The sequence below is a fragment of the Peromyscus californicus genome, unplaced genomic scaffold (genome assembly GCF_007827085.1).
Source record: "Peromyscus californicus insignis strain IS unplaced genomic scaffold, ASM782708v3 Scaffold_4__1_contigs__length_199733344, whole genome shotgun sequence".
In the NCBI taxonomy this organism is placed as follows: Eukaryota; Metazoa; Chordata; class Mammalia; order Rodentia; family Cricetidae; genus Peromyscus; species Peromyscus californicus.
The window spans coordinates 128272026-128298242 of record NW_026294562.1 but is presented as its reverse complement, the minus strand read 5'-3'; the positions used below and the strand labels follow the sequence as shown (position 1 = coordinate 128298242).

Sequence of the window (26217 nt, the reverse complement as noted above, 5' to 3'; positions counted from 1 at the left end):
GCACCCGCCGCCAGCGCCGGCCGGCCTTTGAACTCCGCACGGCAACTTCCTGCTGTTTGGCGAGTACACAGTGCAATGCAGTATGTCTGTCAGCGCTGCGGCACAAAGGAACAGCCATTTTGTGACTGAGCTGGACGTGCACCAAGATGCCAGAGCCTCCGAGAGCTGCTCCCTGCGCCAACTACCGAGCTGCCCCTTATTTCATCATCAGAGTACCAATGGGAACGTGGGGAAGGGGATGTTCTGATATTTAGGATTTCGATTCATTTGTTTCCAGCTTTCTTAAAAATCCCATTTTTAAGTATTATCAGCATCATAAAATGGCTGCCACTTAAAACTGCCTGTTCCAGTCCACAAGCACTGCATATTCCTTTTCTAACCATCCCCAACCTTACCAGGCTAAGAGGCTCTTGTAAGAGACTCTAGAAAATGTTAAGATTTTACCCCCACCTCCGGATATTAAAATATGGCTCAAAGGCAGACGATTTTGGATAGACATTTAATTTTTGAGTTTATAAAAGCCGTGTCCTAGAACACATAAGTGCACACTGTTTCCATGTGCATTCTCTTCCCCCTAGTTTCCACTCCTGGATATAACGTGGGTAAGTATGTGGCATACTTTTTATGTTCATCATTAAAACTGTTGTATTTACAAATGTAAATTGTTTGAAATTACATTCTAAAGTCAATTTTTAATCTCCAAAAATCATGATATACAAAGCACATCAGAATTCAACATTAACTTCAAAAGAATACAAAAATATACACTCAACAAGAATACACTTAATAAAGTTACAGCACTTGTTTCTGAAACAGGAAAAAAAGTTTACTTAAAACTTGTACTCATTCCTGTTTCACAAGTGATTCTCATTCCAAAGTTTACTTGACCTGAAAACAATTCCTTTCCTCCCCTGCAGAATCAGGGTACAAAGGTGATTTTAGTAATGTTTCCTAAACACTATACTTTAAAAATTTTAGCCTCTAAAGGCAACCTACAGATAACACAGAAACCAGGTACACAGGGGCAATGCAATTTCAGCTCACTAGAAATAACAGCCTACTGTACCAAAGTAACACAAACATCCTTTAAACTTTACAATCTTTAAAGGAAGTGATGTCGTAACTATGTACATGCATTAATAATGTGCATAACTTAAGAGTAACAGTTAATTTAAAAGTAACTCCATCTTTAAAACATTCTAGAGTATTTGGACATTCATCAAGTATACAATTTAAAGTAAACTGGCAAAAGCATTAAAAACATGCTTCTTGTTTTGACTAAAGAAATCAAATGCATGACAATGCCCGAATCATATCCCAGATAAAACCCAAAGTTTATTCAAAGGCAGCACTTTGAGATCTCAGAGTTAGAGAGCATGGTCTGATCAATGAAACCAAAAACCCAGCCAGCATAAGAAAGCCAAAACCCTGGTGAGAATATGCAAATCATATACCCCAGGGAGTAACAACTTTAATACTGGGTCTTTCATAATTGTCAAATATGTCTGGAGCTCCGATAGCTTCAAATTTTTACTTTCCAGAAAACTAATTTTGCATTAGAAGTTTTTTGTCCTATATATAACCGAATAATTACACAGGCAACTCAAAAGAAATCCAAAATTGTAACTCAATTTGCAAAAGAACTTGGAAATGTATTTTTAAAAGCAAGGTTAAAAATGTTTTTAAGTTGAAAGCAAAATTCATCATTTGTAATAAGCCATATTCAAAATTTCCAAATTTACAAGCTAATTTAGAAAGAGAATCTTATGCTAAATTATAAAGCAAAATCAAAATTGGGAAAAGATCACATAACCAATCACATCCTTGTTAGCTCAATGATTTAAAAATTATGACATGACAATTCTTAACACATCCAGAAATGCATGCACATTATTTTTTTAAATTAGGATACAGTCATACAACAAAAATATCTTATAGGCTTTATTACTTCAGTCACTGATAAACTACTTCAAGGAATGTGAGACAAATCATTATTTGAACAAACAGTATATTAAAGCTTCAGAAGAGAAAGCATTCCAGACGACTCTGTCAAAAATAAATGGATAAATTTAAAGCAGCATCAACTAAAATGTAAAGATAAAATACAATGACCAACCAGAAAGCACTATCTTAACATAAATACACAAACATTAACCTTGTAATATCTTAAACATAAAATCTAAAATTGTCATAGTAACAAACACAAAGCTCAAATATTAATAGCATTCCAGGATTTTTGTGGTTACTTAATGATTTCAGGAACTGTAAGTAAGGCTTTGGTTAAGTCATAAAAATTCTCAAAATTCTGAAATGTATCAAAAGAAACAATCAAAAATACAAAACGAAAGGCATCAGTCAAAGGGTCCCACTTGTGATTCTGTTGTTAAATGTACATTTTTCCATTCATATAACTTTCTCAAATGTCTATTTACTATAATTTACTACCACAGGGCTCCTCTATGGCCCTCAATTACAAGTTGGAATATCCCAGATTCTTCAAAGAAAAAATCTGCCTTGTATGTAAAATGGTGCAATGCAGCATTGGCTAAACAGACAAGGTCATTTTTCTGCAGCACGAAAACCTAAAAACGAAAAATTTACTGACAGAAAAACTGCAGTTTCTAGGAAAGGCCCCTCCGTACAAAAGTACCTTACCTTCTGAATGCTGTAAGAGGCCTTAAGTCACAACTCAACTTTCATAAATTGCTACCAAAAAATCAGGGTGTGGCATGTTAGCAATCTCAAGGTCACGCTTTAAAAAAAGCAACCCAAGTTAGAAAATTCTTATAACACAGACAGCAATCCACGTCTGTCAAAGTAAACAAGTGTAAGCTGAGGTTTCCCAAAAAAAAAAAAAAAAAAAAAAAATGAAAGAAAGAAAGTTGATATCTCATACCTCGATGCATTGCTGTGTAGCGAACTGTCCTCCTCTTGGCTTTTGTCCTTATTTCTCATCATCTTTTAATTCTTAAATATTAAGGGGGAGGGGGAATCTGTGTTTGCTTTGAAGTCCTGTGCCCAGGTATTTACTGTCAAAAGTTGAAAGAAAGGTAAGGTCCCAGCTTCTATGGACGGTTTTTATTATCAGGAACAAAGTCCTGACGATGTTAGCGATATTCATGTAATGCAACAACGATAAGCACCAAAAAAACAAAAATATTTCTAATTTTCCTTCTTAAAATAAGTGGGGGATAAACTGAACAGTAGAAGCATCACTATCAATAAGGAAAGTTTCTCAAAGTAACACACTGGATACAAATAACAATCTCTGTATGTTATTGCGTCATCCAGGAATTTCTCTTATTTACAGTAAATAAAGCCAACTTCAACATGAAAATCTTTAAAATTATCACTAATTATCATGGACTTACCTGATCCATGTAGTATGTCCAAAACAAGAGTCCTATCTAGTAGTAGAAAAATATCAGATCCAAAATAATTAAAAATAACGCAAAATCCTCCGTTAAAAAACAAAAAGTAAATGAAATAGTCCTCAAATGTGTTGACTTGTCAAAAAATAAAGCAGTAATTAATACTAAAACAGGTCCGGAAGGGAAAAAAAAGCCTCATTAGGAGAGCGCACAAAAATGGAGGTGCGCCATGGCTTCTAAGCTGGAAAAAACAACGACCTGGGCTCTCAATACGGCAGCTTCTTCCAACAAGGCACGAAAAGAAAGCTCCTAAAAGCTGCTTTTCTCCCAAAAAAAGGTTCGGTTCGACCCCAGTAAGTCACTAGGAGAGGCAGGGGGTTGCGGGGGCCCCCTGAGGCTGCCCGAAAGTTAGGGAAAGTTGCGTAAAGTGAACCGAAGCAGGGAGCAAAGCGCGCTCTCTCTAAGGCACAGCCGCCATCTAGAGCCTCCTTCCCAGCTCTGAGAGCTCTGCCTTTGATTGACACTCTCTACATTTACCCCACAACTCAGGTGATGTACCATAGACCCACCCCTTCATCTCCACCAAAAAAAAAAAAAGAAAAAAGAAAAAAACCTAGATCCTCCATCCAAGGGAGCCTTAAGACCCCCAACCCCACACCTCCCTGCCCCTCCAGACCACTCCATAAGGGGGAGGGGGAAGGGCTTCTTAACCCCCTCTGGCTCAAGCACCCTTTTTAAGCCAGAGAAAAATGTAATTTGTTCCTTTTGTCTAAAGATCTGCTAAATATTTCAGTCCTTGAGCTAAAATAACTTCCTCCCTGGACAGGAAGTGGTGTTTTATCAAGCCATTTTGAAATAAGGATAATTTTTAGAGAATCTAAAGCTCAGCTTAAATACTAATCTTTAAAAAAATTAACACCCCCATGGGTAAAATGGCTTGTAGCTAGAAGCACCATCAATACTATAAATTACTCAACTCTTGCCTTCTTTATGGTCCCTAAAAACCATCTAAAGATGAAGTTTAAGGGGGAATTGTCCACCCCAACTGGAAGGGGTAATTTTTTTACAACTCAAGAGCGCCTCCCTAGTGTTCAGTTGCAGTAGAGCAAAACTTAATACAACCACCCCCACCCCACCAAGATTCATGAAAATTCTTTAACCCATTATATAACCTTGGAGGCGCCACACATTAAAAAATTCTCATACTCGTTACATATTTACTTCTTAAACTGATTTGGGCAAAATGAGTAACTACAAAATCAAGAATATACACCAACCATGGTCACCTTTAAATCAAAAACTCAACCTCAACTCCAAAACCAAAATAACCAGCATAGCCCAATGCTTCACTCATATTTCAAATCCAATTCTAGGTACACTCATATTTCATCAATGACAGGTCACTTACAACAGGACACATCTAACAGCCAACTACCAAACTTTTAAAGACAAACTCCGTAAAGGTGATAACACAAAGTCTATAGAAACAAAATTACAAATGCAAAGTGTTCTCTCCCATACAGACAAGTATACCGCTTACAGACCCTAAAAACTCAAAACATTCCTTTACTAAACCCTATAACTGGTCAAAACCATGTTACTCCATCAATGTGGTAATCCACTTTAGATTTACAACCAAAAGCAATTGTGTTAAATATAAGTAAATGTAAAATCCATAATCAAGTTTCAAATCTACAGATATTTTTGCATCCAAACAAAAATCCAAAACTCATTTTCCAATTTACACAAAGACCAACCAACTACCTCACATCACTCAATGAACCAACACTGCATGTGTATTAACCACAGATGTGTATTCTAAGGTATTTTACATTAACAATGGGTTATTTTGTTCTTTGTTTTCTATACTGAAAAAATATAATCAATGGTCATTTGGTCAACAAAACAAATCTCCATCATTTCTTTACATTAGTTACCGAAACTGTTAGTAGCTAAGATCAATAAATAAAAACCTGTCATTTGATTCCAACCATGGGTAATCCAAAGCATGGTGTGATTCATTTAAACTCCCAACTGTATAGCAGAAGGAAACAGGATTTTTTTTCAAATGTAAATTACACTGCTGTTTTAAGCCCTTTTAATGTATTATACCCTAAAGGCCCTACAAATACACATCTAATGTTAGACGATACAAACATCAGTATAACTCAAATATTGATGAGCATTCTACTGCAAGATGTTTTATTTATACTTTAAACACAGGTCAACAAGGACATTTGCATCAACACAAATTGAGATACTTGGTCTCAGTCTGTGTAGCCCACAAGTACTTTACTTTGTTTTGTAAATTCATTATACTCTCATGACACTTTCAAGGTTCCTATTACCCACTGATTAAAATGCAAAATGTTTTGAAAAGACCCAAACAAATTTAATGAAATTCATTTAAACCCTATAATAAACACCAACTAAACTGCTTTTTAACCAAAGGGTCATTCCACTAAGCACAGGTACACAGACACAGCTTTGCCAATAAACATAAATCCCAATCAAACAAAACATTCTTCCCAGTACACCATTCCATTTTACCAGCTTTATTCAGTATAGTTTAATGAAAAGCAAACTATAAAGGTCAAAATGTTATTAAGGGGAAATGAACATTTAATGAAAGCTTTCCACTTTAAAAAAAAAAAAAAAATTAAAAAAGGGCCAAACTGAGAAAATCTTTAAGTTTTAGAGATTTTATTGAAGTTAACATTCCATATGGTCACTCAGATCAAAATTGTAAGAAATTCCAGAAATACAAACTACCATTTGAATAAATGTAGCATCTTCAAAAATGTACATGATATGTAACAAGTCTTTAGAAAGTAAATCCCACTGTCCATTTGTGTTGGGTAAGAATCGTTCATTTCATGGAATCCACATTAAAAGAACCCTGGGATGGTTGTATAATATCACAGCATTCTTGGATTAATCCATTTTCCCTCAATTCCCCATAGTGGGCTGCCATCTTGATTTCTCAGTGGTATGGTCCATTTGAAACTCTTCAAGTTGACTGGATGCTTCATAAAAATTAGAAGAAAAAAATTCTGTTGGAATAACAATCATCTTAACTCTTCAAACAAGTCTACCCACTTTGAAGATAGTCTACCATACACAAATCTTTAATTCTGTAAAATCCTTTAGCTTGAAACAACACTATTGTGATAAACTTAACCTCTCAAAGACAGAATCAATGAATGCACATTTTGTAGGTTCTCCTGTCAGATATATTTGTATCCATTAAAAATAGTAGCAGTCAAAGATCAAATTCTTAAAATCTAACATAATATATATATGAAAAAATAAAAACCAAAGATTAAAATTCAAAAATGGTTAGGAGGTTAAATTACAGACATTGTGGAGTCTACAATTTCAATGCAAAAAGTTTCCAAGCTCCTTCAAAGGAAACTAATTATAAAAAGAATCTTAAGGGTTTTAAAGAAAAAAAAAAGCAATGGATCATTGCATGGCATACTTTTACAGTCTTACAGATGTTAATTTTGTTTAGATAACATACATGACCTATATAAACAGAACCACCTTTATAGTTATGTATCTGAGAATGCAGAAAATGTGAAGCCAGAAGAAAAAAATAACAAAAAAAATTAGAAACATCTGCTTGGCTTACTTGGAATTTGCCACAGAAACGCTATTGCTTTTCAAATTATAAACTAAAATATATTTTCATTGCCAAAACATCTCATGTTCCTCCTAGAAAAATTTATCTATTATTTAAATAATTTGGACTAGAGGAAGAAATGAGAATCCAGGTGATGATACTACTAAAGATTTGGATTCATTACATTCACACAAAATTTGAAAAAGAATTTTTTTTCCAGTTTTTATGTATATGTGTTTTTGTAGTGGGGTATACATTTACATGGGTGTAAGTGCAATATGTAAGCCTGAGGTCAATACTGATGTTGGTACTGATGATGAGAAATCATCTAAACTCTGTTGAAGCAGGATCTCTCAGTCAAACCCAGAGCTCATCAACTTGCTAGTCAGTTTCCTCTGGGGGATCTTCTCTACCTGGAATTACAGGCAGGTGGTGGCTGGGCATTTACTTGTATTTGGGGGGATACTAATTCCCAAGCAAGTGCTTAAAGGCTGAGCCATCTCCCGAGCCAGCAAAAACCATTTTAATCCCTGGTCTTCTCTGTATGTTCTACAACTTTCCAACTCAATTTGTAGAGCTACAGTCAGTGACTGACTGGAGAATAAAGTGTGTGTGTGTGTGTGTGTGTGTGTGTGTGTGTGTGTGTGTACACATATATGAATATGAGAATGTATGTTTGCTTCTCAGCTAATCTCCTGTCTCCATAACTAAAATTAAGGCATGTTCTCCAATACACACATTACAAAACAAACTTAATAAACTAGATAATCAAAAGACGGGGTGCCCCTTATTAAAAAATATTTTAAAGGAGCATTACTCCTTTAAAGGGTTGTCACAGCATCAGTAATAGTCATCAAATCAAGGTATTCTTAACCACTGAGCTATCTCTACAACCCCCATATCAAGATATTCTTCCCTAGGAGCCTTTTGGAAATTTCTTGAACCCTTCTCCTTAAAATGAAAAATAATTCCTTCTATTCCCAAGTCAATGAAATACTATTTGCCTTGTTCTTCTCTTAAAATTAAGAAATGGCTGGGTACGGTGGCACATGCCTTTACTTCTAGTACTTGGGAGCCAGAGAAGCAGGAGGACCTCTGAATCTGAGGCCAACCTGGCCTACTTAAGGAGTTCAGGTTTACCCAAGAGTACATAGTGAGACCTGGTCTCTAAATGAAAAAGACTAATTGTAGGGGCTGGAAAGATGGCTCAGTGGTTAAGAGCACTAGTTGCACTTCCAGGGCCCAGGCTTGATTTCCAGCACCCACACAGCAGCTCATAACTGTAACTCCAGAATGGGAGAAACAATTCCTCTTCTGGTCTCCTCTGGGACCAGGCTTGCATGTGGTGCACAGACAAACATGCAAGCAAAATTTACACACATTAAAAAGTATTTTTAATTTAGAAATGATGGTAAATTATATGTCAGCTCAATCCATTACAAACCAGACTGTCCTCTACTTTTGCATTAAATGCATGGTCAGGCACTATATGAAACAGTGATATAGCCCAGCGGTGGTGGCACACACCTTGAATCCCAGCACTTGGGAGGCAGAGGAAGGCAGATCTCTGTGAGTTCAAGGCCATCCTGGTCTACAGAGTGAGTTCCAGGACAGCCAGTCTACACAGAGGAAACCCTGTCTCAAAGGAAAAAAAAAAAAAAAAAGAAGCAGCAATGATACAATCTTTGACAAACTGACAGTAACTATTTTACAGTCAGTTCAGGAGCTACAGGTGCAGTTTATTCAGTGTGGTACATTAATTCTCAGTGCTATCTTTCTGCCACTGAATAATACAACTTACTTCTAAAAACAACTTGTAAGGGATAAAAGAAAAAGAGTATAGCTCAGCAGAGGGTGTGCCTAGCAGCACAATTCCCTGGGCTTGAGCCCCAAGACCACATAAAACCAGGCATGGTGGCAGCACATACCTGTCTGTAATCTCAGCATTGGGAGATAAAGAAGGACCAGACATCCAAAGTCATCCTTGGCTACAAAAATCTTAAAAAACCACTAAGAAAAGGCCAGATGTGGTGGCTTCCACATTAAAACCCAGCACTCAGGAGAGGCTGAGGCAAGAGGACTGCTATGAGTTTGAGGCTCGAGTAAGCTAGTTTCAAAATAACAAAAACCTAATGACATTATCACTCAAAAACTACTCAAAAAACCGCACTCCCACAGTTGTCATGCCATCAAGTGATGTATTTCAAATAATTTTAAAAGTAAATTTAAAATTACTGTAAGAGAAAACAGATTACTTTAACATTGTAAATCAATGATCAAATATGGACTCATGCAAAGTCCATGATTCAAAGCCAAAAGCAAGAATTTTATTAATTAGGAAACAAATATAAAATATCAAAGCTAATAAAAGATCTGTGAAGGTTAAGAAGTAATCTGTTTGCATTCATAAAATTTCAAATACTAACAAAAACTAAAATTATAAATAGGCAAAGTTTGCTTGACAAAAAAATAGGAATCAAACATAAGCACTTGGGAGCATGAAAATCTTAACAAAATCCACAGCTCCTCATGTGCAAAACAGCAACGATCCTAGTGACTACCTCTTGTAGCACTACTGAAGGTTAAAGGAGCTGATCTCAGTAAAGGCTGGCTATCATGCCACTACATCACAGTAATCAAAGCACAGGAGATCTCAAACTCAAGAATCAGAGCACTTTCTATTCCAACAGCAAGAATATCTTTGAAAACAAATAGGATCGTGGAGTCAATTATTTAAGAACAGTTTTCCCTTTAATTTTATATTGTATTGGGGGAAAATATTTCAATATAGCATAGATATTGATGATCAACTACTCCTCATTCTACAGTCACTTGTGAATTAGTACAGATGTACTAAACAGGTATGCCTTTGATCAGGAATTCTATGCTCACTCAGACAGACCTAGAGCCTTTGTTTCTCACTCGTAAGATTCAAACTTAACATTATTTTCTAGTTTGTACTTCCCGTAAGTATATATGTTTACTCTAAAAACAACTCCCTGTGCAAATATAAGTTTTTATATCACCAAGGTAATCATTACGTTACCTCCTGAAAGTTATCTCCCGAAATCCAACTACTAGAGACATTCATAAATTAAGAACCGAACATTGAGTATGAATGTCTTCAAATTCTCTTTCAGTAAATTAGTTATGAAATTAGGTTACACATCATTAACTAAAATGCAAGCCAGTTCTTTACTTCTATTTCAACTAGCTTTTCTTGTTTTTTTTTTGGAGAGTCTTCCCAGTTTAGTAGACTCAGTCTGGGAAGAAGATGACCTTGAACATCTGACTCTTGTCCTCCCAAGTGCTAGGATTGCAGGCTTGTGCCACCATGCCCATCTTATCTTTATCAGTTTTAACAGCAAAGAAAAATATAGGGAGCAAAGGGTTAAAAAGAAAATTAATGATTATTAATTTTTTTAATAAATGGCTGTAAAGCTACTATTATTAATGAAATTATATTTTTCAAAAGCTAAATAATTGTTTCACAACTGAAGGAAGAAAACAGACAAAATGCTAATTTAGTACAAAAACTCATCCCTCCTATGAAGTAATTAATACACTTAGTGCTTATGACTTGATTTCCATCTTTTGCTTTGTGTTTAAATTTTAATATATTTATGTAAAAAAGCCCTGACAAGTACAATCTATTTGGTCTTATTTTAAAAAATAGATTGACTCCTCAACAGAATAGATTAAAAAAGTCTGGATCTTAAATAAGATAGGTATAAAAACTAACAGTAAAATTATTTCAAAAAGACTATCCAATCTTCATTAATGAAAGGATGAGGTCAAATATGATAAGCAAAAAGTCATCTTTTCTGTGGCTTTACCATCTAATTATAAAACCAAGATAAAGAGACCGGGTATTGGGGGGGGGGGGTGTATACATATTACCTTTCATTTTTACTGTCAAATTTTTAGCTGTCAAGCAAACCTACAATATTTTACATTAATAACATTTATATTTTAATAATGAATATCATTTTGCCTTTCATAAGATTCAAAGCATTAGTTGATAATGTTTAATAAATGTTACACTAATACAATAAATGAACAAATATTTACTGAGTAGGTACCATGTGCCAGGAAACTAATCTCTAAGTGTGATCACACAGGAAACTAGTAACTAGTGCAAATAGACAAATTTAGGGTCTGCTCACTCTCCCTCAGGAAAAACAAAAACCTTGTTTTATAGGTCTTAAAGCCATTGCAATCTCAAGTAGCACTAATGGGAAAAAAGTCACTCATAATCTATACTCCCAAATGTTGTACTCCTATGATTGTAAACAATTATCTTAAAAGTTTGTTGCCAATGAATAAGTCCTTTTGGCAATTCACTCAAAACGATTTATAACAACCTTCTCATTTTAATCTTTCCCACTACTTGTCAGGTTTGGAATTAGAAAAACTATTTCACAGTAGTGGTAATTATAACACATCTTATATCAAATAGCAATTTTTCTACCAATAAGGCAAAATTTTCAGTCTTGAAGTTTAAGTTCTGAGTTATTTTATCATAACCAATTACAACTGGAAATCAATTAAAATTAATTTCTATTGTAAAGAGAGAAAAATCATCTGAGTTCTACATCATGAAAGTAGCATAGACCCTAAACCAGTCTTTTTGCTTTGGAGACCAGACTGTAAACATTCTAGGCTACGCATCTATTTCAGTACAAGTAATCTCAACTCTGAAATTGTAATGGGAAAGCAACCACAGTATCTAAATGGATGCTGGGGAGAAGGGGAAGTGGAGTGGGGAGAATATATTTCCAAAATCAAGGAGACACCCAAATCCAGGATGTTGGAAACAGGTTCAAATGAATTTCTTGGTCTTAATGTTTTAACTTCTGACCCCATTGTGATGGTGTATGTCTTTAATCCCAGCACTCAGGAAGCAGAGGCAGGCAGATCTCTGAGTTCCAGATTAGCCTAATGAATTCCAAGTCCACCAAGGATAGTGAATGAAACTTTGTCTTGAGAAATAAACTTCACATCTAACCATTACGTGGATTTTCTGAACACTGTTAACAGCATTGATAAAGCTTACAATTCCAAATTAGTAACTTAAACTATGTAGTGACACTTAAAATTAAAACTCAAACCCAACAAGTAGATTAAGACTTACTAAATGCTTCAAAAATGTCTATGGTATAGGTAATTTCATTCCATCTGGGATCCACATTTCTGCAAAAGACAGAATAGATTTTATTAAATCCTATAAATTATATCACAACTGAAAAAAAATTATATCACAACTGCAATACTTTGTAAGGAACCAACAAATGAAGAAACACAGTTTATGAATGGATTAATCCAAGCAAAAGACAGGAAAATTTTGACAGGATCTTAGATTTGGCAGTGCAGGAGCTGACTTCTAAAACAAGTTACTAAAATTACAAGCCTATGTCTCAGTCCAAGAACTCCAAAGGAGTAATTATTGAGGTTCTACATGAAATCTGACTGAATATCCATGATTGAAAATAGAATACAAGTTACAGTTCAAAATTAGCTGGGCAGTGGTGGCACACATCTTTAATCCCAGCACTTGGGAGGCAGAGACAGGAGGATCTCTGTGAGTTCGTGGCCAGCCTGGTCTACAGAGCTAATTCCAGGACAACCAGGGCTGTTACACAGAGAAACCCTGTCTCAAAAAGCAAAAACAGTACAGAATTAATCCATACTCTAGCCTCCCATCTAATATACTTTTAAACCTTCTAAAAAAGACCTTTGCTACCTATCTCCAAGATCATTTTTCTCCCATGACCATATTACTTCATAAAATCATATGCTAGAATCAACATAATATAATCATGTACATAATATTTCTAAATAAAATGTTACTTTAGGCATCATTTCAAATTACTATCAATTGTCCTATTTGACTAACAATTAAGACGTATTTTTACCACTTTTGTGTCTATGTGTGGGTATGTGCACGTCTGCACTAGTCCAGAAGAGGGCATTGAATACTCTAGAGCTGGAGTTACAAGTAGTGTGAGTGCTGAGACCCACACTAGGTCCCCTCCAAGGGTACTACCAGCGCTTAAATTCCAAGCCATTTCTCCAACACTAACACTAATTGTTATATATGCAGTTGGTTTATCAGGACTTTTTATTAGTTACTGACTTAAATTCCTCAAGACTAAATATGGGAAATATCTCACATCTCATGTACTTTCTGAAATAAGGGCGGGTTTTCCATTTGCCTTGGTTTTGCATGATTACAATAATCACAAAGTAAGAGGTGTTCAGCTGGAGCATCTGGGCTCACCCCACCCAGGCCAAAACACCTCCACCCAGAGTCTCCTAACAAAGGAAAGCGCCAAAAACCCAGTTCAGCATTCTTGGCGGCTATTACAGCTTCTTCCCCTGAAGTGGTCAGCAGCCTAAGCACTTGGCCTTTGACCATACATAGGCACAAACCCAACTTGTGGTGGACATGTCATCACCCCTGGCCTACAACCTATAAAATCTCCCTTCTTTAGTTTTAGAGCATAACTTCTCAGGTCTAGATCTCTGGGGCTGGTGAACCCACATGGGAGCTGCTTTGCTCAATATTACCTGTTGTTATTTTTCTAATTTGGCATGATCTGGCTTAATGAGTCAGCAGAGAAACTTATTGGGGGAGGGGGGGTACAGACAGAAACCTTATTAACAGGTATAACTAAGTGGTATAATCACTTGACATATGGGAGGGCCTGAATTTGAAACAAACAAACAAAAAATTAAAACATGCAAAAAAACTGAAAGTTAGGGTCATCCCAGCACTCAGGGGGTTAAAGCAGGAAGATCATGAGAGTTCAATGCCAGCTTGGGATATATACAGGCGACTGTCTCCATCAACAAGAGGCAGTGAGATGGCTCACCAGGTAAAAATGGTTGCTGACATGACAAGGAAGCTGACAGGAACCGGTATTGGAAAAAAAAGAGAACTGACTCACACAGGTTTTCTCTGACCTACAAACACACAGAAGTTTTTTTAAAAGCTTAATATAAAACTGTAGCAACTTAAGATTTTTAGAAAAAGAGAAAACAAACCAAAAGTTGAAGACTTAAATTAAGCTCTCAAACTAACTTCCTAGGAATTGTTTGCAAGTGCCCTGTTTATGTATCAAATCTAAATTCATTTTTGTAAAGCATAACCAAGAAATACAGCAAGGACCTGTTTAAAAGATATTATTGAAGTACTAAACTCTCTACATAAGAAAACAAAGCAAGGCAATGATCTTCAAATTTTTCAATCTCTAGTGTAGTCTGACCTAACAGGAAGAGGATTTTGTGAACAAAGTCAATCTTAACACACTAGGAAACTAAATTGACTCAGAGCAAGGGATGCCTATCAGTGACAGAAAAAGGCTTCCCCAGCATATGAGATCTTTGCTTCAAATAGTACCATAAAAAGTAAAACAATAAACTGATTTAGGGTTCTTTAAAGGAGTAGGAAATGTGTAAGAAATCTTGGAAAAAGGTGTTTCTAATATTTCTAAGAGAAATCCCTCATAGTGGTTTAGTAATACGATTATGATTATAAGTCATCCTACCAATCCAAGAAATTTTTAGGTTCTGAAACCACCAAAAAAAGGTCTTTGATCTCATTGTACATTAGAGTGAAATTATTAACACTGATGAAATCTAGCATAAGATCTCCTTTCCAAAAGTGAGAAAGTACAGAATAGTATTTTACCACCCTTTAAAACGGGATGAAGATCCAGTTCAGTTTAAGTAGAATAGCAGTCTGATTTTCTTCAAACTCCTATCTCACATATTTTAAAATGTACTTTGTGACCTAAAAAATAAACTTTAGGGAATATAAACAAGCATATAATGCTGGCCCTCTGGCAGTAAAAGGAAAGAACTTTGCTGCTTCTTAAATCTCTTAAACTTTTAAACTCTAAGATTAAAGTCTAAGAACAATGAACTAGAAGAAAATGTTTACAAAAGTAGGCTAGTGAGAGTCCTTTGCAAGACATAGGGTGTACCGTGGTAACCCAAGCATTTTTGAGGTAGAGCAAAGGTTCTTCCTGGTAATCTCTGTCCAGCCTGAGCAGTCCCAAATAAACAAACAAATAAAGGTATTAGCATTTCTTAAGAAAACTGCTTTAAAATAAATACTAAAGGTAGGCATGATGGTCGACACCTGAAATCTCATACCTCAGGAATAAGGAAACTATCTCAAAAAAGAAAAAAACACACACATAAAGCATGTATTTTAAGACCACCTGAATAATCTGAATTAAAAGGATTATGATTACTGGTACATATTAACCATTTAATTCTTGTGGCTCAGAGATTACTCAGTAGTTAAGGTACTTGTTGCTCTTCAATAGCCAAATGGTGGCTCACAACCATCTTTAACTCCAGTTCCAGAGAATCTAACAACCTCTTACGACCTCTAAGTGTACTAGGCATGCACACAATGCAAATACATACATGTAAGCAGAACATTCATTCCCATACAATTTTTTAAAGCTTAAAAAACTCGAGTTAAGCCGGGCAGTGGTGGCACACACCTTTAATCCTAGTGCTCAGGAGGCAGAGGCAGGTGTTTCTCTGAGTTCAAGGCCAACCTGGTCTACAAGGGAGTTCCAGAACAGCTAAAGCTACACAGAGAAACCCTCTCTCTTGAGAAAAAACAACAACAACAAAAAAAAAACCCTGAGTCTATTTCCTACAACCCACAAGATGAAAGAAACCTACTCCAAGTTGTCCTCTGACCTTCAAATTCAAATTTGCAAACACATACACAAATAAACTAAATATAATTAAACTAAGTTAAAGGTGAAAAAATTTCCTGAAACACAGACCTATGGAGCTTTATGAAATAATGTATAAATCCTAACATCAGAAATGCCATTTTTAGAGCTGAGGAGATGGCTCAGTGGTTAAGAGCACTGACTGCTCTTCCAGAGGTCCTGAGTTCAATTCCCAGCAACCATATGGTGGCTCACAACCATCTGTAATGAGATCTGGTTCTCTCTTCTAGACTGCAGGCATACATGCAGACAGGGCACTGTATATATAATTAATAAATAAATAAACCTTTAAAAAAAAAAGAAAGAAATGTCATTTTTAAAAAACCAGATCAGTCCCCGCCTCCCCAAAAAAGAAAAAGGTAGTGGTGAGCACCTTTAATCCCAGCACTCGGGAGGCAGAGGCAGGTGGATCTCTGTGAGTTAGAGGCCAGCCTGGTCTACAGAGTGAGTTCTAGGACAGCCAGAGCTTGTTACTGAGAAGCATGTCTCAAAAAAAAAAGTACCAACAACAAAAAAGAATCAGGTCACCTATCACAAAAGATCCATAACATTCTTAAATTTAGGGTGTCAGAAATGATGGCTGGCACCTGTAATCCCGGCACTTTCAAGGCTAAAGCAGAATTACGACCTTAAATTCAAGGGCAGCCTGGGCTACACAGTAAATTCCTGTTTCAAAAAGCCAAAGTATGTCACTAAGATGGCTTAGAGCTTAACTGTGCTTTGATGTCAAGCGTGGCACTCCACATAGAAAAGCCAATTCCTAAAGGCTGCCCGACTCCATGTTCACACAAGTATATAAATGATAAATGCAATTTTTTAAAATAAAAAGTAAAGCTGGGGATAGCTCAGTTACAATGGTGTTTTTCTACCGTGAACAAGTCCATGTTAATAAAGGAAAACAAAAAAACGAGTAAAAAAATTAAAAATGTTAATTACAGCAAAAATAGCCACTTTGAAAATAAAGTTTGCATTCAACCTAGAAAGGAAGAAATTTGTGAAATGAGGTTATTTGCCTTTGAAATGCAGAAACATACTTTTACTTAAAATAATTATTTCTATTAAAAGGAATAAAACATGGAAGGGATGTAAACTACAAATCTTGTTTATAATCATGGTCAGTTGTAAGCATTATAGTAGTCATCTTTAAATTTGTTTACTAAAATAGAAAAAAATTTGAATGTTTTCATAGCAGAATTCTAAATCTACACTGCTTAAGGACAACTATTTTTGAGGCAGGGTCAAGTAGCTGATGACCTTGAACACCTGACCTCCCTGCCTCCACTTCCCAAAGGCTAAGAATAGCCATGTACACAACCAACCAGTTTTATTCAGTATTAGTGATGAATCCAGAGCTTTCTGCATGTTAGGAAAGCCCTCTACCAACTGAGCTATAGCCTCAGGTTCCATTTCATACTTAATTACTTTCCGGTATCTGCATTTACACTGTGAATACTTTGGAATACATCACAATTATTTAGGCAATTGTCCTATGTTTTATGATTCTAGTAGTTTTACAACAGAAATACCTGATATGCAATCAATCCACATCTAAGATATTCCTCGGGATTATTTTTATCACGAAATTTAAAAGCTAAGTGAGATGAAAGCTGTAAACTCTAAATCCTTCGCACAAATGAAAAAATTCAAGTCTCCAGAATAAATGTCAAGATTATATAGCCTATTTACATTATAGGTGGAGTACCCTGATTGCTGAATCATTACATACATCTGATTCAACAATAAAATGCCAAAGGAAAAACGTAACAAGTTTTTATATGGTCAAGAAACTGATCAGAAAACTGAAAGTTAAAGAAAATTTACATTATAACTACCCATGTCATATACTAAAAACTATAAATGCTATGTCATGATCCAAAAACAATTGTGGTGCCGGGTGGTGGTGGCACACGCCTTTAATCCCAGCACTCGGGAGGCAGAGCCAGGCTGATCTCTGTGAGTTCGAGGCCAGCCTGGGCTACCAAGTGAGTCCCAGGAAAGGCGCAAAGCTACACAGAGAAACCCTGTCTCGAAAACAACAACAACAAAAAAAAAAAAAAAAAAAAAAAAAACAATTGTGATTAGCTGCCACACGACTTCTTTCAATTTTTTGGTATATTAATCTTCAAAGTTATGAAAACATTAAATATATTCCAACATAAACACAACTAGTTAAGAAGAGTTTTAAGAATGAAAGAATTTGTCCACAACACTAAGATAAAAAAGTGTTTATTACTACAGTTCTTAAGTAGAAAATACTTGACAAAAACTTACCTTGGTTATATAATAAAGCACATTATCTATTACATATACCTTTGTAGGTCACATAATCCCATTTACATAAGACAGTATTTGACAACTGCCCTCATGTGCTCAAGAAATAACTACTCACACAATTAATTGTAAGTACCATCATAAAGAGGATAAGAAACGTTCTTCATAAAATAGAATTTAACCATTTATCTTGGTTATAAAAGTTGCCTCTGAAAAGCTAGGAATTAATTTAACAGTTACTACATCACTTATTAAAGTGAACAAAGCTTAAAATTTCATTTAAAATTTTCTAACCTTCAGCTATTTACTTTTTCTGTTCAAATTATACCTCAGATAAGGCCATTATGAACATATTGCCTATTTAGACTTAACTTCTGATTGCATCATATAAAACACCTCATTCTCAATTTATATAGCAGTCTTCAACAAATGCCAACTACACATTCTATCAGCTGCAAAGGGGAAATCCTAATCTTGGCATCTGTTATAGGAATATGAGATTAAAGATACTTTTGTGTATATTCTATCTTTGAAAAATTATAGACTCTAAAAGTCTATCATTTCTTTGGAAACAATACTACAATCTTGAACAAACTGCAAAAATACTTCGTTAAGCTAACACAAAAGCAATAAAAACTAGTCTATCATCCTCATTACCTATTTGAATCAAAACAAGGTAACACAAACTTAATTTTCCACAGATTTCCAAACTATAAGTAAATATGCCCTCATTTTAATTAATTAGTTACTTGGTTACTTTTTTTTTAATATCCCAAGGTATCACTTATTATTACATATTTTCTCTGGTCAATTACTTAAAAATAGTAATTGAACATTATTTCTCATATGGACAGATTTATTTCTTCACATATACTAGTAGTTACATTTTCTTCAATCACCTTAATATTCACCTATTAAAATTATTAATGCATTTAATTCATGGTATGCTGAATCCAAAACCTTTTGTGCTTAAAATTACTTCTCTTTTAGGTTCAAAAACAATTACCAATACAGATAAAACAGCGCACTTAGTTTGCTGGAAATCAATTTATTTTTGTATGTTTAAAGAACAGGCTACTAAAAATGAGTATTTTAACCATTTAATAATGAAGACATCAAAGTTTGTTTTTCTTTTGAAATACAATCTTTCAAGAAGCAAAGGAACAATAGTTATAAAATTTTAGGATGCTGTTGCATGACGGGTGGGGAAGAGAGCTAAATAATTTATCTTTCAGACTGTAAAAGCAACACTGATTTAACACAGCAGATTGAACCATCATGCAAAGGCAAGCACCATTTTATTGGGAAGACCAAATGTCTTACTACCGGATATAATTACATGCATTGATATAAAGTATATGTATCAACTGTTTTAATAGTTAACAGAAAGTGCTTTGGTTTAAGGTAAAAATAGGGTATTTTGACATTTTTATATAAATAGTCCATTTGTCTGACAAACTTTAGTGATATTTTTCTACCCAAATGTTGAAAAATATTCAAATATGATGATTAAAGAAAACTTACTTGCTATATAAAATACAGAATTTTCCAAGGGTTCTCCTTTATTCTTAAAGGTAAAACTATTGTCTCAGTCTTCAAAATGGCACACCTTTTGGAGAAAAGAAACAATATTCTAAACAACTTACTGATGAAGAAATCAGTAACAAGTAGAAATGTTTTAAAACTTTATACAGGACAAAAACCACTACTAATGCTTAAAACTAACTTTTTAAATATTTCTCTCTAAATCTCTTTAGTCTTAATGGCAAACTATTTAAATTTCTAAATTTCTTTAAATAATTAAAATGTTAAAATCATTTGTATGATATCTTAAAGAAGTGAAAGGGGAAAAAAACATTTTTGGTCCATGTTTCGCTGCAAAAGCTTGTTTACCAAAATTAAACAAAGCCTTAAAAGACTTGCAGTATTGGGGCTATTCAAAGGTACATTACATTACAATGGCTGTATGAATACTCTTTTAACCACTTACTCAGTAAAAAGGGCTCTTAAAAATTTCAGATGTATATTCATTCATAATCATTTTTAAAATCATAAATATTAACTGGATGCTAGAAATGTTATCAGAAAGACAAAACAAAAACCTAACAAGTTAATTTTATGTCAAATCAATATATTTACCAATCTTACCTGTGATAAAAGCTGTATTTATTCAGAATCATCAGCAACCACACTAATTTATAATCTTGTAAGTTACCTTTAAAAAAAAAATAAGAAAATGATTTAAGTGTTTTAATTTTTAAGGATTTCTTGGCCAAAGACTCAGTATGATGAAAGGAGAAAAATATTCCAAAGACAAGAAGCCCCAGGTACAAATTGAAGAGGTGGGGTGGCACAACCTGCGTATTTACGGCTGCAATTATTTCTGTACGTCTGTCAGTCTTTGTTTTCCTCATTTGGAATTGTACTCAAATACTAGGGATTAAAACATTGGAATCCATAAGAAATACAGAAAATTTAAATCACTATCAATTTGCTTTGCTTTCCTTTTTCCCTTTTCAAAAATCAAGTATTAAACAAAAACAAAGGAAAAGTTGGCAATGTTTAGAGAATGCCATCATCTTGAATTTTTCTTTACCACCTACAAATACCTCTTACAGTTATGAGTATTAAAAATCAACTCCTCCAGGAGAAATTAGTGAACTTAAAATGGCCACTAGTTACTTTAAATTTTAAACTACAAGCTATTTGATCTCACCAAATGGGCTATTAGTTTTGTCTTTTAAGCAGCTCTAAAACTTGTGGTATCTATGACCTTCATTCAATTCCAAACCAGGGTCCAGAATATTTTGTCTTTCTCCTACCCAATTTATCATGAAAGATCGTAAGACCTTAAACTGATAGTAATTATTTTTACATTTTACTATTCAAAAAGGATCCTGAAGAACTACAATTTTCCAATCTCTTTAAAACCACTTTCAGTGATAAAACATTTCAAAGCATTCACTTAAAAAACAAAATTAGTTCTTGAATTCTGTGAAATCAAGGTATGCGCAACTGATATAACATGTACTATCTTATAAAAGGTATTCCAATTGTTTTTTACTGGAAATACCCTATGAAATATGGTCCAATCAACCCATACCTTTGCTTTTAGATGTACTACGTAAGTCTCCCCAACATTGTCTTTACGCAGTTCTTCACCTTTACAGCACAAGGGCTCCGCAGAATAAAGACAAATATATTCAAAAATACACAAAGGTCTGTGCATTCCTAGTTTGTTCTTCCAACAATTAAACTTCAATTACCCGAAGCATTTTTAAATGAGTATGCAGAAAACTGTTATTTTCATTAGAACTGTTTCTTCAATACTGTTCCGTTTTTAAGCACATCTCGACTTTATACATGCAACAAATGCAACAAATATGGCCCCTCTTCATCGCCCATCACAGACAGTCCTGCTTCACTATTTACACTACGGAAAGTAACTTCCCGAAGAACTGTTCTATTAGAATATTCCTTTATGAAACTTTTTCGATCACGGTTTGTACATTCTCTCTTTTTAAATAACAAGATGAATTTTAACTTTTAAAGGGTAGGAACTGACTCAAGTACGCTTTAACACTCAGGTGTGAGAAGTTACTGATAACAGCTCTTTCCGCTCATTTTAAAAAAGTATCCAACAGTATAGTTACGTTCAAATATCAGGCTGTCAAATAGTCTTGGCCAAGTACTCGGTAAAAATAAGCTGTATTCATCAAACGTCATCACCTAGTACCGTAATTATCAAATCTACTTCCATTAAACTGTCTTGTTGCCGTCATCATTTTTGAAATACCAGAAACACTCCTGTAACTTGCCTTTTCTAAAAGACAACAAACGTCACAGACGTTTAACAAGCAGTAAGATACCTTTGCATCTAGAAAACTAACAGCCGTTCTCAAAAACAGCTTGGAAAGAGTTAAAAGCCAACACCCAACAGGGAGAGGGGGGAAAAAGACAAGTTTTATTCGGGTTTAAGCAAAGTGAGAGGTTCCATTGTTCTTTTAAATCCGACCCCGAAGATGGGTGCCCACCTCAGCAGAAGGGATTTTTCAGAGACCGTCTCCGGAGGACTGTTGTTGTTTCTCACTAAGTATCAAAATAACTCACCGGAGCAGGCCGGGGCTCCACGGCGCGGCCGCCGCCCTCTCCCCGCAGCCTCGGACCGGCAGCGCGGCGCCCGGCTAGGTGTGCAGAGGGACCGCGGTGGCCCGACGCACTGCCCGGGTGCCTTCGGCCCTCGGCGACAGCACCCGGGACTGCGTGTGGAGGACGGGTAACCAACCCGCCGCCCCTCCCGCCCTCGCTCAAGGACGTCGTGCTTTTCCTCCCAAGGACAAAGGACAATAAAGGAAGCAGGGGAGCAACTCACCGGGTCGAAGCGCGGCCGCCAGCGCCATCGGCTCGCTCTTCCCCGCGTCCCCGGGACGGGTCTCCCGCCGCAGCCTCCCGCCCACGGTGCGGGACGCCTCCCGGCCGCGCGCACCGCCAGCCCCGCCGCTACCGCAGCGGAGCCACGGGCGCCGCGGGCCCGGCCTTCCCGGGCGCCTCTGCCGCGGGCTCCCGCACCCGCGCGCGGCCGCCTCGCCTCAGCCGCGGCCTCCTCGCTGCCCCGGAGCCCTCCGGGACGCCCGGGCGCTGCTCCCAGCGCAGCAGCGAACCGGTGGGCCGCGGCGGGCCGCCTGACAGCTCGGGTTGCTGCTGCCTCTCCGGCCATCTTGTGCCGTGTGTGGTGTCTCTCCCGTCTCCTCGCTCGGCTTTACTCCCTCCTCCTCCTCCCTCCCCCCCACCCGCCCCACACACCACACAACATGGCCTCTTCGCTGCGGCGGTGGCTGCGGCGGCGGCAGGAGCTCCGCGGCGTTCCAGCTCGCTTCCCCTCCCCCAACCTCCCGCCTGCAGCTCCGGGACCCCCAGTGCGCACGCGCGCCACCACCCGCCCGCCGCGGCCATTGGCTGGACCAGCTTCCTGCCATCGCTTCCCGGAGCGGCCTCACGCACTCTCATTGGTGCCTTCCTCCCGCCCCGACAGCAGCTTCCTGCACACTATTGGTCAGTTCTAATCCCACCTCTTCCACCTTATCAGCGACAATGGGAATGCTTTAGTGCCAATCATATCCCGTGGGCGTTTCAGCTGGAAAGTCTCGGCCAGCGATTGGAAGATGATGAAACCTTGGGGTTTGCGGGAGAGACGTAGCTTTCTGCTCCGCAGTGCGGACTCCTCGTAGCTAGTTCGTTTGTTTCTGGTATAGGTTAAGCCAGGCTCGGATCATTAAAAGCTTAGGCTTCGCTATTTTTAACTTGAGGTTTGTTTTTTCTTCTTAAAAGGAAGAGGGAATGATGAAACGAAGATGACATGATTGACAAGATACGCAAAGACTGTGCCCGTCCTTCACTCTTAGGCAGGCAACCATCTCAGGATTTTCCCCCCTAAGCAACCAGACCTACCTTCAGGTTACAGACGCAGGAGCAGTGATTTTTATGATCAGCACGTTCCCTAACGTAATATATGACTTGATATACCATTTATTTGAGGTAATCTATTAGCATACCGTGTCCTGAGGCCTTAACGACCCAGGCTCCTATTCCTGATTAGCTGGATTCCACATTTTTGGGCAGTGTTTATTCAAGCGGTAGTTTAAACGTGAACCACCACCACGTCTGCCTGTCCAACTTTCCCCCAGAGAATTACACAAACCAAGTTTCATTTCCTCAGGAAACTCCACTTTTTTCCATTTCTTCTTCCCGCTTCTTCCTGGAAACAACTTTAAGCAGAACACAAGTGAACCTCTAAACCGTCCTCCAATAGCTAAGGAAAGAAAAGTTGTCTCCCGAGAGTGGCATTTAGAAATGTCTTTTTTAGCAAGAGACCAGGGGAAAAGAAAAGATAGATACAATTAATTTCTATGAGAGGAAAAAAAAGTTTGACAAGTGTTGGGATGAGAAAGACAACTCTCAGATCCTCGTGAGATTTTGAGGTTAGAATCAGAATGTTGAGCACAGACCCAAGAAGTAGCTCTAAGCCCCATTTTAAATTTGGACCGGGTGGGGGCTGAGATAGGGTCTTTCTACATATCCTTGGCTGTCCTGAAACACACTGTGTTAATTTTTTGATGTTTATTTAACGCGCGCGCGCGTGTAGTGTGTGAGTTTCGCAGCATACATATGGAGGTAAGAGGCAACATAAAGGAGTCAGTTCTCTCCTACTCCAATCATCAGGCTTGTAGGCAAAGCACCTTCGCCAACTGAGCCATCTGGTTGTCCCTCTGGCCGCTTCTATTCTTAAAAATCACACGGATTTGGAGGCAGGGGGTGGGGGTGGGGTGACCGCACACCTTTAATTCCATCACTCGGGATGCTGAGGCAGATTGTAAGTTCGAGGCCAGCCTGGTCTAGAGAGCGAGTTCCAGGACAGCAAGGACTACACACGGAGAAATCCTGTCTCAAAAAGCAAACAAACAACAATAACAACTAAAAAATCACATACTGGGGCTGGAGAGATGGTTCAGTGATTCAGATCTCATGTACTGCTCCTCTAGGGGACCTGAGTTCACAGTTTCTAGAACCCCATGGGGTGCCTCACAGCTACCGGAAACTCCAGCTCCAGAGGGATCTGATGCCTGTGTCCTCATAGGACATCTGCACTCCCATACACATATCCCCACACAGACACAAATGTACACATAATTTTTAAATTAATAAAAACAAAAGCCAGGCGATGGTGGCGCGCATCTTTAATTCCAGCCTCAGGAGGCAGAGGCAGGCAGAGCTCTGTGAGTTCGAGGCCAGCTTGGTCTACAATGTGAGGTCCAGGACAGCCAGGATGGTTACACAGAGAAACCCTGTCTTGAAAAACCTAAATAAATAAATAAAATCATCACCCAATACAAAAAAAAAAAAATAAGTAAATAAAATGTTAAGAAATAAAAATCCCATACTGAGGCCGAAGAGATGACTCAGCAGTCAAGGGACCTTAACTTCCCTCGCAGAAGACCTAGGTTCAGTTCTCAGCATCCACATGGCAGCTAACAACCATCTGTAATTCCAGTTCCAGGGGATTGAATGCCCTCATCTGGCCTCGGAAGCCACATACATGGTGACATAAACACATCCAGGAAAAGCATTCCTACACATAAAATAAATAAATCTTTTTAAATTTTTTGAAGAAAAAAGGTAGAAGATGTGCGACTGATAGGTAGGTAGGTAGGTAGATAGATAGATAGATAGATAGATAGATAGATAGATAGATAGATAGATAATAGATAAGAAAAATGACAAAGAAAAAAAATTAGGCAGCTGTGATGGCACAAACCTGCAATCTGAAATACTTGGGAGGCTGAACTGGGAGAATCCACTTAAACCCAGGAGTTCAGGTCCAGCCTGGGCAACATAGCAAGGCCCTATCTCAAAAGACCCAGTAAGTGACTAGATTGAATGTAGCATACGCTACTTTGGTAAAAGCTAGGGATCTGTGTAGTTATTGGGGTCACTTCTGGGCACACTGGCCATATGTCTTAACGATATGCTTTGAGCTATAAACACCTCAACAGAAATGCAGCTTTCTCAAGGCATGGTCACTTTTTCTGATTTGCCCACTCAAGATGCCCGATCCAGTCTAACTGAACGCCCAGCCCTGTGCCCACCTGGGTGTCAGTCTCCCAACTATGCCAGCTAAAGCTGCCTAGCACTCTTGTTTCACTGCTTCTTTGGTCACAGCTCCTACACATAAACCATGGCGAGACCCCTTTTATAAAGATACACCTTGGGCGGTTTAACCTCCAACAGCTTTCTTGTCCCAAATGTCACGCGCAAGTTTCTCTTCAGAAGAGGCACTTACCTGCCACACTGAAATTCTGTTTCCCATCACAAATGACATGATAAGTTTTTTTTTGACATTCATTCATTTATTCTATGGGGGGAGGGGATACATTTGTGCCACAGTGAGTGGAGCTCAGAGAATAATCAACCAACATTGGAAGTGAGTTCTCTCCTTCCATTCTGTGGGACTCAGGGATCAAACTCGGGTCATCAGGCTTAGCAGCAAGCTCCCTTACCCACTGAGCCATCTCACTGGCCCCGGACACTGATTTCTTCAGCCACATCTGTACCTAATGTTTAGCCATCCTTCCTTAGAGAAGCCCTCTGATCTCCCTTAAAATGACCTGAAAGACTACATTCAGCCTCCTTC

At 37.5% G+C, this 26217-nt stretch overlaps 1 protein-coding gene across 2 annotated transcripts in view; it reads right to left on the bottom strand.

The window, feature by feature from the left end:
- Chd2 (chromodomain helicase DNA binding protein 2) overlaps positions 1 to 22546 on the bottom strand; it is a 140550-nt gene extending 118004 nt beyond the window's left edge. Inside the window, exons 1-6 of one of the 2 annotated variants that reach the window (XM_052713814.1) lie at positions 22402 to 22546; positions 20178 to 20244; positions 19554 to 19638; positions 12131 to 12189; positions 3372 to 6397; positions 2897 to 3029 (exon numbers count right to left, since the gene is read on the bottom strand). In XM_052713814.1, coding sequence (XP_052569774.1) covers positions 2897 to 2958 — 62 coding nt within the window. In that variant the 5' untranslated portion in view covers positions 2959 to 3029; positions 3372 to 6397; positions 12131 to 12189; ... (1 more) ...; positions 20178 to 20244; positions 22402 to 22546. Of the gene's footprint in view, positions 1 to 2896; positions 3030 to 3371; positions 6398 to 12130; positions 12190 to 19553; positions 19639 to 20177; positions 20245 to 22401 lie in introns of those variants that run through there. The other variant, XM_052713815.1, reaches the window with a different exon arrangement.
- Between the last annotated feature and the right edge of the window lie 3671 nt (positions 22547 to 26217).